We start from the raw sequence: 16,394 nt of genomic DNA on the forward strand, positions 1-16,394 counted from the left end.
AAAGAAAATTTGGTATTGGTATTGGAAAATTTACATTCTGACGTCAGAGCTTGGTATCACAGACTCTGTGAATCATCAAAATATCTTGAGTACGAAGGGCCTGCAGAAGTTGTACAAAGTTATCTTTTAGCCTGCCATCCAGTGTCCAATAGTATTTGGAGATTTACGGTAAATCTATTCAAGGCAGGAATTCAATAAAACTCAAGGTTTTAATAACAATTGCGTTTCTCGTGTATTTTATCGCCATATAAAAGAAAATTAATATCGAGTTATACAGTTATTTCAGTGAGAAACTATGGCGAGTAATTACCGTCAAGTGATCGGCAATTGTGGCCATTCATTTATCAGTGGAACGACACGAACCTCGGATGGTGAGTAAAACGACTACTTCGAATTCTCGGTTCTTCATTGCGTAATTTTCTCAATGAAGAGTCTTTCTAGAGGGCAGTGTCAGAGGAGTTTTATTCGATTTTATTTAAATATTCGATTTCGGACAAAAAGTGCCTCTGGATCATCATCTAATAGTTACTTTAATAATTCAATAAAATAATCTAATGATTGTTCTTAACACAAATCAAACACTTTGTAAACTGTCAGACAAATAATAAAAATAATTTCTTACAAATTAATCAACACATTCGTCGACAATTTATGAATAAGGAGGAATATACTGGAGAGAACTAGTTTACTGTAGAATTAACTTCTCAATAGGAAGAATCTCTTGGCCTTATCTCATAGACTCACTCACCATCGAAATGATTCGACTTTCGTTTAGACCAACAATAAAATTAAGAGTTTTTTTTCGAATCTCCCCTTTTGGAATTCAATTCTCTCTCTCCAAAAGGTCCAACCCAACACATTCTGTTGTACTCAACTCCCACGGAATTTCTGAGCCGGAGCAAAAGCCACAAATCGCGACATGAACCGAAAATATCACAAGATATTCACAAGTTGTACCATTGGATATATACAGATTGTGTACGGGATGTCAGATGATAAAAATTTGTTTCATATAAATGTACGATATGAATGACGCAATGGAATGCTAATTATAATGAATGACGATAATCTCACTCATCGTGGTACCGACAGTACGACGTGTCCTCGATGACTTCTTGAGGTATCCACTCCTCGTTGGGTGATTGATTGGAGATGGATGTGGCATGATCCTCGACTTCCTTCATCACTCTAATGAGATTTCCCCCGACGAGTTTCTTAATGTCCGTGGATGACCACCTGCCATTGAAAATGCAAAATTTTCGAAATTTGTCGCGTGCAAATTCTCCTCTCTACAGCGTTTCTTCACTCACAATGTACTGATTGCAATTTTGTCATTTTTTCGGACCCGTAAAATGAGCGATTAATCGACGGTAAAATGAAGTGTAACTCATGCGTTAAAGAAAGACAAATTGGTCATTTATTTCTCTTTATTCCATTCTTACCTGCGATCACGAGTCAACTCGGCCAGGAGGAGAGGGTACCCGGAGACATCAGGGAGCTCCGTCGGGGGGGTCATAATTCCATCATATCCAGCACCCAGACCCACGTGATTTACCCCTGCGTTCTTCCTTATGTGATTTATGTGCGCTAGAAACCGAGTTTATTAGTACAAATCCATAAAACTCAAAGATTTTTCTCTTTCGAAACATTGAGTGAATATTTTCGGAGTTGTTTACCTATAATATCGTACATGGATGCACTATTGCCGCAACTGAGATGGGCGCTGTCAAAACTGATCATGACCAGACCACCATTTACTGACTATAAAAGAGATAAGAATACAGATTAAATGGTTGAGGATCATGAAAAGAGAACTTATTAAATGGATTTGTTTTTCTCGAGTACCAGATGGTGGTCTCAAGACAGAAACTAAAATTATTTGAACTATATTGATTTCGCTCGTCTACGCAAATGGTAAATTTATGTACCAAATTTCGGAGAACGTCATCGGGAACATTGCTGGAAGAGTTGCAGAGTGCTCGTGCAGCACTGTGGGAAAATATAACCGGTGCTTTGCTGATGGCCAAGGTATCTCTCATAGTGCGAGTAGAAACGTGGGACAAATCAATCAGCATTCCTAATCGATTTAACTCCTTTACGACTGATTTGCCAAAGGCAGACAGCCCATCACTGTGAAAATCCATTGGGGCGTACTCACTCGGATCCTCCGCGGATGAGGAATCAGCCCTGAAAATAGAAACATTGACAATACCAACAAATCCCGCTCTTCCGTTTTCTATTGGTTTTCCAGATGAACGAGCAATAAACACTAATCAGTCCTTTGTCATTGAGCTGGAGTGCATAACCATAAACCCCTTTCCCCCAACTTTCATTGAAAATTTCTCGAGTCGGCGCAGGAAGTTCGAAAAAATCCCACACAATCATCCCAATCGGGAACATAAAAATCTCGCTAAATACCAGGGAGTACTGCATTTATGTGTCAGCGTCATGTATCTAGCTCCAAGCAGATGAAAGCTCCTGAGAACCGCCATGGAAGCCCCAATGCTGTGTCCCCCTTCGATTCCAAAGAGACTCGCGAGAACCCCATCCTTGTGCGCCTGTTTGAGCTCCTCGCTGGAAGTGACAAATCTCATTCTCTTCGGATACTTGGCACTCAATCTCCGGACAATGTCAATTTGCTCGAGAGTCAGCTGCACTGCATCCAGGAACTGCGCCTCACAAGGAACATAAGCTGACCAGAACTGGGCACCAATGTTACCCTGATGGAGTCTCGCGAGGTCAGTCTGCCAGTGGGGCCCCAATGTTGTATTTTGAGACAGATCTTCGTCGAAGGGGAAGTTGTCCAGGTGCAGACCCCGATTCTGCCGCAAGTTCCATAGAAACTCGTTGTGGCCGTCGATGAGAGGTGTCTCCGAGAGAATTCTCCTGACGACCTGTAGAATTTTATCTCCACTTATTATACAATAATTTCCTTCACATGACTTGTTCTACTGAGATATTTTCTGCTGATTACATTGACTTGTAATTTTCCATTCAATTTTTTTCAAATGTGAGTCAAGAAAATTCTGTAGAAAAAATGTAAATGGAATAGAAGTTGTATAGAAAAATATAGTTTTTTGTTAACATCCGAAAACTAATAAATAGTCCACTAAGTCCAATGGATTTTTTTACAATATTCCTTCTTCTTTAATTAATTTTTTTCGGGTATGATGGCCCCCTTTATCCCTCTCCGTTTACCTGTAGCCGTGCCTCCAGGAGATGGGAGCCCCTCAGCTCCAGAGCTATTGGCAAGCCCACAGCAGTGATGAGAGCGCACCCCAGGAGTAGAACTCCGCAGGTCACCAGCCATTTCCTGCAGCCGCTCCTTCTCTCCCCGCCCAAAGAACCTCTGTCCAGGTTCTTCGTCGGGGACATATTACGCTCCTTGAAATGGTGCAGAGTCCCTCCATTCGGCAATTTTCTCATCAACTCCGGCGACGATAGCTGAAGACATGTCTGCAACAGTTGTCAACAAAAAAAAATCATTATCCAGTATTGGGCCATCATCGGAGGATGCATTTACCTCGAGAATGTCCACCTGCTTGCGTCGTCCAGTTGGCGAATGGTAAATCGTCCCCTCTCGATTGACTCCATACAATTCGAACATTTTTTTTCACTGGGAAATAAAAATATTAGGGACCTGAGGGAAATCCACTGGCGTTCATGGTCACCACTGATAACACGCAGGCGTCGAAATTCCCGTCGCACACCCATTTACATTGAATGGAAAATTGAATACACGCGCGCGACTCATGTGCGCGTGGAGAAATGCGCAGTGATTCGTTGCGGTGCGCTCGTTGTTGAGAGTGTAGTGGTGTTTGTCAACGAAAACGGGACGTTTTTCATTGCTTTTAGGGGAAAGTTTTGGAAAATAATTATGGAGAAACCGCAAAAAATGCCCAAAGTGGCGAAGGTACGTGGATATTATTTAAATAACAATACTGAGTCTTATATTTAACGTTTGACAAAATATGGTGGTGACTGAATAATTTGAGGTTATGTGGGCTAGTAGGAAAACAAGGCACTTTTGAGGTTTTTAAACCTCAGTAACTAGGTGCATTGACTGCTGAAATCCATTTTTCCCTTTGAAATTGAATGTTTTCTCTTTGTAATGAGCCTGTGCTGACGTCACCTCCGCTCAATGAATTTATCAATTTTCTTATCCTCTCATCAATAACCATGGATTCTAAAAAATTCCAGGTAAAAAACAAAGCTCCAGCGGAGATTCAAATAACCGCGGAGCAGCTCCTCCGCGAAGCCAAAGAGCGAGACCTCGAGATTCTGCCACCTCCTCCAAAGCAGAAGATCTCAGACCCTCACGAGCTAGCAGATTACCAGCAGCGAAAGCGCAAAGCCTTCGAGGATAATATCAGAAAGAACCGAATGGTCCTCTCGAACTGGTTCAAGTACGCTCACTGGGAAGAAACTCAGAAGCAGATAGACCGAGCGAGATCGATCTACGAACGTGCCCTGGACGTGGACCACAGGAACATCACACTATGGCTGAAATACGCGGAAATGGAGATGAGGAATCGCCAAGTGAATCACGCGAGGAATTTGTGGGATCGGGCAGTGACTTTTCTCCCTCGAGCCAATCAGTTCTGGTACAAGTACACATACATGGAGGAGATGCTGGAGAATATTGCGGGTGCAAGGCAGGTGTTCGAGAGGTGGATGGAGTGGGAGCCTGATGAGCAGGCCTGGCAAACGTATATAAACTTCGAGCTTAGGTACAAGGAAATAGATCGAGCCAGAAGCATCTACGAGAAATTTGTAACTGTTCATCCCGAGGTGAAGCACTGGATCAAGTACGCGAGGTTCGAGGAGTCTCATGGGTTCATTAATGGCGCCAGGAAGGTGTACGAGAGGGCTGTCTGGTTCTATGGGGACGAGAACATCGATGAGAAGCTGTTCATAGCATTTGCCAAGTTCGAGGAAGGACAAAAAGAGCACGAAAGAACGAGAGTCATCTACAAATATGCTCTTGATAGACTCCCCAAGGATAAGACTCAGGAGATATACAAGGCGTACACGATCCACGAGAAAAAATATGGTGATCGATCGGGGATTGAGGATGTCATTTTGAGTAAAAGGAAGCATCAGTACGAGCAGGAAGTCAGGGAAAATCCATCCAACTACGACGCCTGGTTTGATTACTTGAAACTCCTGGAATCTGAAAACTCACAGAATCATGAGGAGATCAGGGAGATCTTCGAGAGGGCCATTGCCAACGTTCCTCCGACTAAGAATAAGGAATTCTGGAGGAGGTACATCTATCTGTGGATTAATTATGCTCTTTATGAGGAACTCGAGACGGAGAATGTGGAGAGGTGTAGGGAGGTTTACAAGGCATGCTTGGACCTCATTCCCCATAAGCATTTCACCTTCTCGAAGATCTGGTTGCTTTATGCCAAGTTTGAGATTCGACAGAAGAACTTGGGGCTTGCGAGGAAGACCCTGGGAATGGCTCTCGGAATTTGCCCGAGGGATAAACTCTATCGGGGGTATATTGATTTGGAGATTCAGTTGAGGGAATTCGACAGATGTAGAAAGCTATATGAAAAATTTCTCGAGTTTGGCCCAGAGAATTGCACAACATGGATGAAGTATGCAGAGTTGGAGACACTGCTGGGAGATATTGATCGTGCTCGGGGAATTTATGAGCTCGCCATATCCCAGCAAACCCTGGACATGCCTGAGGTCCTCTGGAAGGCATACATAGACTTTGAGATATCCCAGGATGAGCCTCAAAATGCCAGGAATTTATTCGAGCGACTACTGGAGAGAACTTCACACGTCAAAGTCTGGATGACATATTCTAAGTTCGAGCTGGCGAATCCTGTGGTTGAGGAGGGAATTGACAGTGTAACATTAGCCAGGAGAATCTTCGAGAGGGGAAATTCAGCGCTGAGAGCCAGCGGAGAAAAACAGAGTAGAGCACTTCTCCTGGAGGCCTGGAAAGCATTCGAGGAGGAGAAGGGAGACGATGAGAGTGTCGCCAAGATCATCGAGAAGATGCCCAGGAGGGTTAAAAAGAGGAGACGTGTTATGGGGGAGGATGGCTCTGAGGACGGCTGGGAGGAAGTCTTCGATTTTATCTTCCCTGAGGACGAGTCACAGAAACCTAATTTGAAGATCCTTGCTGCTGCTCTCCAGTGGCAGCAACAGATGGCTGGGGTCTCGACTGGAGGGAGCAAAGGGGATAATTAATGAGGAGATTCAAAGGGGGAATGTAGAATTAATTATTTGAATTTAAATCACTTGGGTTTTTTACCTGAGATAATGATTTCTGAGGTGGCAATGGAGCCTTGTAAATTATGGATCATCATTACTTAATAAACGATCGAATGGATTTTTTTTAAACAAATATTTAACGGTATTCTTCAAAAAATCAATTACTTTTTTATTCATCGATCGTTAGAAATATGCAGCAATGTATAAAATATTCTGATGATGCAACAGTCCATTTGTAAATAGACATTCTGAGGTATGGGAGGACTTCGACTTTTTTCCCATGAGGATGAATCTTTGTTGCTACTTTGCAGTGGCAACGGCCGATAACTGTCGAGCTAAAAAAATGCAAACTCAAGACCTTTTTCTCTATCTGAGTGACGAACAAATAGAAGTTCCCATATTTTTCCATATATGCAGTGAAATAGAGTATATATGAATAAATTTCCGTGTAATAGGTGATCAGGTAAATATATTTTTCAAAAATTACTGGAGCATATTGTTCAAAGAATTATTTTTTAATTATTGATCGTAAGAAATATACATCAACGTATAAAATATTCTGACAATAAAACAATTCATTTGTACATAGAAATTCCCTTTCTTCTCATGGCATCGTCGTACATGACTCCTCCAGACGGTTTTCCATTAAAAAAACAAAAACTTTCAAGAGCATAAAACGCTTAATTCCTGGCAGTCGCTGCAATAATCCACTTGGAATGAGTTTGTTGGACAATATTATCCCCTTGACTAGCTATATCCGTAATAAGTTTTACAATGTAATAATTTACTTTATCTTACAAAGTATAAAAGGGAAAAATGCTGTTTACTTCATCGATTGTTTCTTCTTCTCGTCACTCTCAAAGCCCGACTCTGAATCAGTGCTCATGCACTTGTTGAGGATCGATGTTCGACGGTAATTCAATCTGGCTTTTTGTTCTGATAACAAGAGTTTAATGGTCTCGGCAAAATGTTTCAAAAAGTGGGGGTAACCATCGTACCCTGGAAAGGCATTCACATCGATTATGGCATATCTCCCAGTGTGATTTTCAATCACAACATCGACTCCCACAAGAACAAGTCCAAATAATTTTGTGGTTTGGCCAACAATCTTCTGGAAAATATCGTAGTTGGGCTTGACTGCTAAGGGCTCGTCCTCCTTCGATATTACGGACCACTCAGAGGTACATCCACTCTTGGAGACGTCGTGGGAGCTGAAGAATAATGTCCCTGAGGACTCGCAGTCCTTCGGGTAGAAGTTCTTGAGACTAGGACGTTCTACTATGTGGAAGTGACTACCAACTATATATACTTTGTACAATATCGCGTTGTGATTTACGAAATTTTGGGCTACGCAGGGGGGCTGACAGTCCTTCACACCTGCCTCGTTGAATATCACCATCATCTTGGAAAGAAATAAAGCAACAAACGAACTCATGCTATTATTCAAATTTATATTCATGGGTTGTTGTGATGGGATGTTTATCAAGTATTTGAACCATTTTTTTCTTTACTGCTTTTCAATATTCCTTGGTAAATAATAATGAGAATAAAAATCCAAATGACCATGAAGTAATGAGTATTAAAGCATTATTGTAATTACCTCATGAGCATTGCTGCAACCTTGGGCCGACAGTGGCTTACAAATAAATGGAAACTTGATATTGTGTTGATGCAGGTGGCTGAGGTTTTCTGACGCATTTCTTGACTTCAATTCGATGAAATCAGGTGTAAAAACATCTGAAAAAACAAATCAAAATTCAGTCAAATGCAAAAAGCAGCCTTGGTAGGCGAGAAATCAGCAAGTCTTTCTCAACACGGAGATACATAAAAATTCATAATTCATCACCATTGAACTGCATTCCTTCTCTCAAAATTTCATAAGAGTTCTGACGATCTCGCAGCTTCTTGACATTGTCCAGTGGATCCACCACTATCATCTGGGGATTTCTACGAATATAACTCTCTACTCTACTAACAATCGCTATCGCCTGCAAAATAACTCAATCAATTAATCGTATAAAAAAATCATAGATTTAATTTGTCCGCAAATAAAATGCACATTTTAGTTTCCTGAATAATGGAAATGAATTCTGCGATTACCTGTGGATCTCCCATCTCGGCAAGCGCCAGTGTATCTGTCAGCTTGTGAAGAAAAACATCGAATGGTCCCTGAGCGTCAAGACTTGAGTTGAGATCCACCTAGATCACAACCCTATGAATAACCTCGTTACCCCCAGGCCTCCAAAGATTGAAATAAAAAACAATCCTTACCAGTTTAAAGACGAATCCCTCTTTGGCACAGACATTCTGCCAATCATTCCAATTAAATTTCGATCTCTTCTTCTCTGATAACCAATAACCCACCACAACTCTCTCTTTCATCTCTCCCATGTGACAATCCTCCTCGCACATTTTTCATCAACTGAGTCAGCTGGTGAACATTGCTCCAGTGTAATTAAAAAATCCTACTAACTGTGTGTATTATCAATGCACAGAGAAAAACACATGTTAAACTGTCTGCTACCGACGATAGTGTAAACACACCAACTGCCTTTGACGTAGCTTACCGAATGCAGGTTATGTCTTTCGAGCTTCGAATTACGTTCTGATACGTTCAAGGACAACTGCTTGGGCACTCACTTGGGTGAGGGAGAAGGAGGTTATTGTTTGTTTTTGAGGCTTTAGGTAGGTATTAAATATTTGTGGGTGTGTCTACAGTTACTCCAGGGGTTTCATCTACTTATCCAGTAATGATTATGATTTTTTTTGCTAGGGAGTGAAGTCACGTGATGACATTTATTAAATTAATCAGTGTTATTGCAGAAAGCAGACTGCTGTATTGTTGTTGTTTAATATTATTTTTTATTATTTCGTTTAAACTTTTCAGCTGCCAATAATATTTTATATTGTCTTAAGTGTTTGATAAAGAGAGTTTGACACATGAAATACGGAAAAAACATTTAAGTCGGCCATGAAACTCAAGCATTGCTCAAAAAATAAGGAAAAGCGTGATCAATGTAGGATCTAGGTCTTCTGGGCCTTAAATTCTATGGAAATTCTAGGAAGAATTATGATTGTTGTCAGTTGGCAGTTTTTAAGGCTTCGGATGGGTATTGAATATCCGTTGGTGTGGTTAGTCATTGGAGATGGGTTGGTCGTTTTATCTAGTCACCGAGGACTGATTACACTTCTAGAATTGTTGTTATCAGTTAGAAAGAGGATACGACGAAACAGTTAATAAACGATTGAATTTAACAACACTGTTGTACACTAGTCAAAATCAATTGTTCGGAGAAGTGCATGTGGTTTTCTGTCAAGAACCTCATGGATAAAAAATTGGCAAGGTAATAATTTTGTGCAGCGTTTTGTCAACATATTTTATAATTGTCTGAAATATGATGAACAAACGGTTCTTAAAAAAATAGGCGAGTTCTCGAACCAAGTCAAGTGATTTTTAAAATAAAAAGTTTAAGCTTTCAAATGGAATTGAAAGTAGTATAAAATTCCATGATAAAATTATTAGTATTTCCTTTGCCAATTGTTGCACTATTTATTTCTTCATTACAGAAGGCATGCACTTCTCCAATTGTATTTATTTCTTTGAATCCTACGAGCGGAACTGACAGAAACAAAACCTCCTCATGAATTCTTGACAGATTCACTCAGACTGAACTGGAAGAGTCACAAAAGACTTGGTGATATATGTGTCAACTATCATGTACGAGTACCGACTGATAAAGATTCACTTGGGCATACTGTCATAGGATCGTAATCTGCAAACTGCCGAGCAGACAGTCGTCAGATTTTAAAGACGAGTTTTTTTTTTAACGATTGCTGTCATAGAAAAAAAAATTAAAATGAATTCATAAGTAACAACAGTACTAATAGACCGTATCATTATGAAGTTTCTGGATGTTTATAATTAATTATAGGCGTTGAGTTGATTAACTGATTAGTCTCCCAATTAGTCGTCTTTGATTGCGGATTTATTAGTTCACAGTGGAAAACTTTTTTGCCATAATTACCGATAATGACGACAGATAACAGATAATAATCAGACGATAATAATATTGAAATATGATTTAGTAATTAATAAGGAAAAACGAAAATTTTAACAAGTGGACATTGTCTCCTACGTCATTTCTGTTTTTCTATTTCGAGTGTTTGGAGACCCAACACATTCATGTTAATGATGACTAATAAATGAGTATCTTTATGCAATTGGTGAGACTCTGTACACTCTTAGTCATGCAATCCAACCTCGAGATGTGAAACCTTGAAACGGATAATGCATTTTTATTAGCCAGACTTTTTTCATGCCTAGATTTACGAGGTGTACTCACTGGAATTCGAGTCAATGTCGGTGTCCAAGAGCTCGCCAGGGCTTTCAGCTGAACCCTGCCACAGAATATTCAATACATTACTCCACTTTGTAATTAACAACGTGATATTTTCACTTCGAGTAATATTTATTGCGAGCGGGATGTTAAAAATACTAGTTCGCTTGTATTTGGTGTAAATTGTTATTATGCGGAAATAAGTTGACGGCAATAAATCATAGAGAACTCTAGAAGCTTCTGGATTATGGGATTTTTTTAATAATTTTCCGAAACATTAGGTTCTCAGTAAATCGAGAAATTGTGCTCTCATTTCATATGACATTTTTATAGCACTCGTGGAGATGGCAGTAAATATCTGTAATTTCCGCTGCTAGTTAGTGTTGTAGAGTAATAAACTTTCATGATGTTTCAGCCCCTTCGGAAGCCAGTCATCAATGTTGTGACGGCGAAAAATACAAGACACCATTCATTAACATGTTCGTGGTCCCCCTTTTTTTTCAAGTCATTAAATTAAGAAACTTTTATGACACATTCCACTTGGAAATTTTGTGATGAATAATGAGACATGCAAAACACAAAAGCTGGGCAATATATCGAGAAAGTAGAAACTCGCTTGAAACTTTATAATTTTAACCCTCTAGGGGGCCGTTGAGGTTACTCATCATCCTACCGCATTTTCCCTTGAATGTCATTTCTGCATAAATGCACTCTCCCTTCAACGCCATAATATACGGACCCCATTATGTATATTACCTTATTTAAATATATATTATAGCTTATTAAATATTAAATGAAGACATAATGATAAAGAAAATCCTCACCTGAGTCATCAACGACGTTCGACTCGCCAGCAAATTAACGCGTATCTTGTTGACAACCCCTCCACTCCTACTGGACCCCACGACTTCTCCAAGGGAGTGCCCACAGGAGCTGGAGACGAAAAGCTCTCCCTCCGAATAGCAATCAGTCATTGAGCTCTTCCTAGTGCCATCAGAACTGCCGCAGGTAGACGAGTGCCTCGACGACGTCGAAGATATTCCTTTATGACTAATAGACCTCCTGAAGAAGTTTCTCTTCCCCAGAGTCTTCTCACAACCTTCTCCAGTCCCTTCAGGACCTTCTTTCTCACTTTTAGAACCCTTCCTTCTTCCACCAGAACTATCAGAGCTCAATGAATGTCTTGTCAAAGCGGAAGATATGTCTTCATTACTAACGGAACTCGTAGGGGAACTGCCCTCCCCTGAGTTCTTTCTAAAATCTTCTCCAGATTTCTCCGAAGCTGCCTTCTGACATCCATCATCTCCATCCCTTTCCAGACCTTTTTTCTCAACTCCAGAATCCTTCTGTGCGTGTCCCAACAAAACCGAAGAAATTCCTTCATGACTAATAGAACTCTTCGAGGATTTCTCGACCAAATCTTTCTCTGAATATCCTGCAGGTAGTCTCAATCGTCCCTCCTGAGAACATTCATCTTCATCCCCTCCATTCTTACCTCCACCACCATTTCCTTCCAATATCCGTGACGAATGTCTCCTCTCATCACCGGAGCCTCCCACAATCTCCGAAGAAAGCTTTGAGATATCCTGGGAAGTTCCCTCACGAACGGATGACCCACACACCTGGTGTTCTTCATTCTCAACGTCTCCAGAAATCTCACCTAATTGCTCGGAATGTCCTTCATTTCCTTTATTATCCTCATCTCCCGGAAGTACCCGAAGACCCCCAGTTATATCGTTATCAATCCTGAAGCTCTCAACATTCATTATTTTTATCTCATGATTTACAGAGTCTCGATTCATTCTCAGTGATCTTTCTGACCTCTGGACCCCACAATCCGCTGATTTGTCACTCGAATACGTCGGAAATAACGATACAGTCTCGTCTGTTCCATTCGTCGCAGATTCCTCGGAGGGTGAAGGTTTATCATCACCAAAGGCTTTATTATTTTTATCGTACAATAATTCATTCCTTGTCATAGGTACAATTCCATCAATAACATAGGATCCAACGTTATCAGAGTCTGACACAGCAGCAGACGTGACCACTGCCCTTGCCCTTTGATCCATTCGTGATCGAATATGCACGATCGATGCATCCATCGTGTTGTTCAGGGGCGTTGAGAGCCTCGCGGATGGCAAGGTCTCCGTTGATGCTACACTGGAGGAGCTGGAGAACCTAAATCTGGGCTTCAGCAGCACCTCCACTTCGCACTCACTATTCTTTTCCTTGATCAGTCCATCAGCAACTTCAAGATTTTTATTTCTATCTCTTTCAGCGCCTAATTGATCTAGCGTCTTCGTTTTTCTTGTTATTGTCTTTAATTTCTCGTCGACTTTGTCAAGTAATCTGTCGACTGTACTTGTGTCAGGGGCTGTTAAGCTCATAGGGGATGAGGGAGAATTTTCACAATCTCCAGGCGTTTCTTTCTCCGATTTTTTAGCATCTAAGGCATTCATCCCGAATAAAAAATCGATGAATGTGTTAGCGCCAAGTCTTTTAGGTTCGTTTTTGCTCGTTGGTGAATGGGTAACTCCAGCTCCAGCTCTAAGACCTTCACCATCGATTTTCCCCCCACCAAAATTATCTCCGGTGACTTGAGCGTGGCGCACCTCGTTCGATCCATCAATTTTATTTTGGTCGAGGTCAGAGGGACCTGACCTCGAAGGTGCATCTCGCTCTTCAAACATGGGGATTTTCGATGAGTCACGCAGGCTCGTTTGCACGCCAGCATCGATCAAACTCGTGGGCTCATCGATTGTGACACGTTTGGATGCTACATGGCGCAGCTGGAAAGTGCCTGTGTTGGGTCTAGAGGGCAGGCTGCAGGGGTGGATATCGAGGGGTGACATTTTTGTGAAGGAGAGGTTGTTCCTTATGTCGACCCGTGGCCCTCTCTGAATTTCAATGCTAGAGGGTGGCTGAGAGCCTGAGGGCAGTAAACGGGGAGTCGTGGGCGTCTTTATGGAGGGGGTCTTGGTCCTGATGGAGAGTGTTTTGGGGGGAGGATTGACTTCTTGGGGGTGGTGGGGCGGATTTGGAGGGAGGGACCCTAATTTAGTTCGCAATGTTCTTCCGTTGGCTTCGTCGAATTTGGCGAATACCAAGGATTTTATCTCTAGTTCTTCCTCGGTCAGGTGCATTATTGGACAGCCTCTGTAGATAAGAGAATTTATTTTCTTAGATTTCAGGATTTTTTGTAGATTTTATTGTTATGTCATAAATATTTTTATGATTTCCTTCATGGGCGGTTTCCATGCAAAAATGTGTCCGGTATTATGAGGAAGATGTTCTGCCTTTTGAAAAATAATTCATGTTCTGTCATATATTTTTATGAGAAATCCCCGCGGTTGCAAGAAATTGTTTTTTTATGATCACAGGATTTTTTCATGCTTTTTTTTCATCATATACAAGTGACGTCTGTAAATTTTCAAAATTTGCAAATTCATAAATTGCGGTGAATATCAACTTTGACGTTCAACTCCGATGCCGGAGGAAATCCTCGTCAACTCTTAAATTATGAAGAAATGTACATACTCAGAGACAGTTTTGCTGTGAATAGCCCTCCTGCGAGTCTCAGCAATGACCCTCTTGGCTTCCTGGACGAGTCTCTCCGCATTTAGTATAGCCTCTAGAGTATCCGAGCCCATGGAATCCTTCCTCAGCATTTCCAGAGACATTCGCGAATGATTTTCTAAATAATCTTCAATACTTTTAATATTCTCCTGCGTATTCACTCCACAGTCAGTTTTACCCAGTTCCATTTTATCTCTGAAATCATAAAAATAAATATTTATAGATTAAGCGGTCGTAAAATACTGTCTTACGGTGAAAATGACAAAAAAACGAGTAGTTTCCGTAATTATTGTCCTTCGAACTCTTGCAAAAACGATAAAATAATGACACAAAATCGTGAAACGTAAGGAAAGAAAATATCAGGTCATGATGTCGACAACCCTGTCGCGTGGTTGGCAGTTGCCGGATACTAAACAGTTTCGTATGGCGTGTTACGTCACGCTTGACCCCCGACAGTACCGTGTGTCGTACAACACGCTGGCTATATCGATTCTTAAAGAGGATAGACAGCTGTTACCGCAGCTTTCGAAAACCCATCGAGTCCCGATCAATAACCCTCACTATTTACCCCAACCAGTGATCGATAATTCAGGGATGTTATCCGATGGCATACGAGGGGTGGACGGGAAGTCGTATGGCCGAGGTCGTGAAGGGAAAATATACGGAGAATGCATGTGAAAATCGATACTCGTCACTTTAACGAGGGCCGCCTACCTCACCGTCAAATTTCTCAACGATTTAAAGGGGACCTCGTGACGTATCTCGCGCTCGTTTCGATCTTCATTCGCTCGTATGATGTAACTCAATCTCCCCGTCAGTTTAATTCCACAGGAACTATCAGGAGAATGGAGAGATGTATGGAGTATTTTTAGGAATTCATGAATGAAAATGTTTGAATGGTGAATTATGGAAATGTTGATTTCTTGTACGTCTACTTTTTGCAATTTTAATTTTTATGACCGCATTTAATATTATTGGAAAAACATAACACCCCGATAAGTTATTGTTGTATTTAAAATTCATTAAAATTGATCTGAACGTGAATCGTCTTTCCCATTCTCAGTAAAACAACACATTATTTATGTTCACCTTCATCAACCCCCATAAATTTCCATGAAAATATTTTTCACGTCCTTCTCCTCCTCTTTCGCCACCCCCTGGATCCCATCTGATCACCGCCCCCACTCGCAGAACACAAAGTGAGTTCATCGACCTCAAAAGTTAAAATGCACCTATTCACTGGACAACTGCCAATCCCCCCCCCCTTCCACCAACCGAATGTAGTTATTATTAATGTCGCCTCCTACCGTATACAACAGCAATGATCATTGTGCATTAATAGGTGAGAGTTCATTATTCCACTGGCCTCGACTCGCGGCTATTCCTCCTCTATTCATGACCCCGACTTATCGAAATTTAATGTAAACTCCATTGAGAGTTGTTTCATCATAATTTTCCCGCCTGCAGGCAATTCGAATTGACTGGTAAAATATCAGAGGTCGTTTAAATTTTCCATCAGGGTCCCCAGTAGCAGCATCCGCGTGTTTTCGAGCCGTCTGGACCCCAACGGATCAATATTGCCAGTGGGATTCCCCACCACTCTTTCCCCAGTTGGCCAGATCGGGCTGACATTGATTTTTTTTACACCTCGTCCCTCTTACTCGGGTTACACCGTCGAGAGAAGGTCTATCTCCCGCCAATCGATCGTTCGACGTATTCTCAGAAGAGAACGTGCAGAATGAACGCGTCGTAATGAGAGCAAATGCATTTTTAAAATCCATTAACACCTGATTGAAGTCTTTCGGGATCGGTTTTACCCCGTCTAACCGTGTAAAACATGATGTTCCGAATTTTTAGCTTCATAATTTTTCTCACCCGGAATTTAACAAACGTCTCGTGTAAAAGATAGGCATCAGCGCATGGAAATTATTCTGAGAGAAATGCATGGTCCTGAGGACGAGCAAATATACATTTTTCATTATTGTTGGATGAAAGTTAAAACTAAGTCTTGTATCAGAAGTTGGAAAAATTTATTCCATGAATTTTGATTATCTGAATTATGCTCACTATTGGCCAATTTTATGATGCAAAATGTACTAGAAAATATGAAGAATTAGTTGGTTTTTTGTCAAGTAATTTGTTGGAAATGTTCGATTAAAATGCCAAGGAATTGCTTCATTAAAAATGAAGAATTTTAGGGAGGAATTGATGATCCGTAAACTTCACTTCAAATAATTCGTCAAATTC

At 41.0% G+C, this 16,394-nt stretch overlaps 4 protein-coding genes across 11 annotated transcripts in view; 1 reads left to right on the plus strand and 3 right to left on the minus strand.

Moving 5' to 3' along the window:
* Positions 1-207: 207 nt before the first annotated feature.
* LOC135162099 (dipeptidase 1-like) lies at positions 208-4,205 on the minus strand. The gene is made up of 7 exons (XM_064120240.1): positions 3,524-4,205; positions 3,199-3,456; positions 2,419-2,894; positions 1,929-2,187; positions 1,677-1,761; positions 1,443-1,587; positions 208-1,236 (listed from the first exon to the last, which is right to left on the minus strand). The coding sequence occupies exons 1-7, from the start codon at positions 3,605-3,607 to the stop codon at positions 1,071-1,073; spliced, it is 1,473 nt and encodes a 490-aa protein (XP_063976310.1). The 5' UTR covers positions 3,608-4,205; the 3' UTR covers positions 208-1,070.
* LOC135162080 (protein crooked neck) lies at positions 3,765-6,363 on the plus strand. The gene is made up of 2 exons (XM_064120195.1): positions 3,765-3,913; positions 4,201-6,363. The coding sequence occupies exons 1-2, from the start codon at positions 3,878-3,880 to the stop codon at positions 6,208-6,210; spliced, it is 2,046 nt and encodes a 681-aa protein (XP_063976265.1). The 5' UTR covers positions 3,765-3,877; the 3' UTR covers positions 6,211-6,363.
* A 367-nt stretch (positions 6,364-6,730) lies between these two features.
* LOC135162113 (inositol-tetrakisphosphate 1-kinase-like) lies at positions 6,731-8,646 on the minus strand. The gene is made up of 6 exons (XM_064120269.1): positions 8,506-8,646; positions 8,335-8,433; positions 8,081-8,222; positions 7,835-7,971; positions 7,062-7,636; positions 6,731-6,985 (listed from the first exon to the last, which is right to left on the minus strand). Exons 1-6 carry the CDS (start codon positions 8,644-8,646, stop codon positions 6,982-6,984), a joined length of 1,098 nt encoding a protein of 365 aa, XP_063976339.1. The 3' UTR covers positions 6,731-6,981.
* Positions 8,647-8,679: 33 nt separating this feature from the next.
* Positions 8,680-16,394, minus strand: part of LOC135162073 (uncharacterized) — a 41,992-nt gene continuing 34,277 nt past the window's right edge. For 5 of the 8 annotated variants that reach the window (XM_064120177.1, XM_064120185.1, XM_064120180.1 and 2 more), the window contains 5 exons: positions 14,109-14,342; positions 11,396-13,727; positions 10,578-10,632; positions 8,802-8,873; positions 8,680-8,706 (listed from right to left, as the gene is read on the minus strand). In XM_064120177.1, the coding sequence (XP_063976247.1) occupies positions 8,833-8,873; positions 10,578-10,632; positions 11,396-13,727; positions 14,109-14,342 (2,662 nt within the window). In that variant the 3' untranslated portion in view covers positions 8,680-8,706; positions 8,802-8,832. Of the gene's footprint in view, positions 8,707-8,801; positions 8,874-10,112; positions 10,510-10,577; positions 10,633-11,395; positions 13,728-14,108; positions 14,343-15,236; positions 15,298-15,454; positions 16,299-16,394 lie in introns of those variants that run through there. The other 3 variants (XM_064120179.1, XM_064120181.1, XM_064120178.1) reach the window with 3 other exon arrangements.

Source organism: Diachasmimorpha longicaudata, chromosome 5 (assembly GCF_034640455.1).
Source record: "Diachasmimorpha longicaudata isolate KC_UGA_2023 chromosome 5, iyDiaLong2, whole genome shotgun sequence".
Taxonomy (NCBI): Eukaryota; Metazoa; Arthropoda; class Insecta; order Hymenoptera; family Braconidae; genus Diachasmimorpha; species Diachasmimorpha longicaudata.

Excerpts from the sequence above, each read along its gene's own strand:
- LOC135162099 (XM_064120240.1), bottom strand. The coding sequence starts at position 3,607 with ATGTTCGAATTGTATGGAGTCAATCGAGAGGGGACGATTTACCATTCG. Across the intron at positions 2,188-2,418 it reads CATAAATGCAGTACTCCCTG|GGCTGATTCCTCATCCGCGG; the intron begins GTATTTAGCGAG and ends TTCTATTTTCAG. Across the intron at positions 1,237-1,442 it reads GAGTTGACTCGTGATCGCAG|GTGGTCATCCACGGACATTA; the intron begins GTAAGAATGGAA and ends TTTCAATGGCAG.
- LOC135162080 (XM_064120195.1), top strand. The coding sequence starts at position 3,878 with ATGGAGAAACCGCAAAAAATGCCCAAAGTGGCGAAG. Across the intron at positions 3,914-4,200 it reads AAATGCCCAAAGTGGCGAAG|GTAAAAAACAAAGCTCCAGC; the intron begins GTACGTGGATAT and ends AAAAAATTCCAG.
- LOC135162113 (XM_064120269.1), bottom strand. The coding sequence starts at position 8,646 with ATGTGCGAGGAGGATTGTCACATGGGAGAGATGAAAGAGAGAGTTGTG. Across the intron at positions 7,972-8,080 it reads AGAAGGAATGCAGTTCAATG|ATGTTTTTACACCTGATTTC; the intron begins GTGATGAATTAT and ends TTGTTTTTTCAG. Across the intron at positions 7,637-7,834 it reads GTTGCAGCAATGCTCATGAG|ATGATGGTGATATTCAACGA; the intron begins GTAATTACAATA and ends TTTCTTTCCAAG.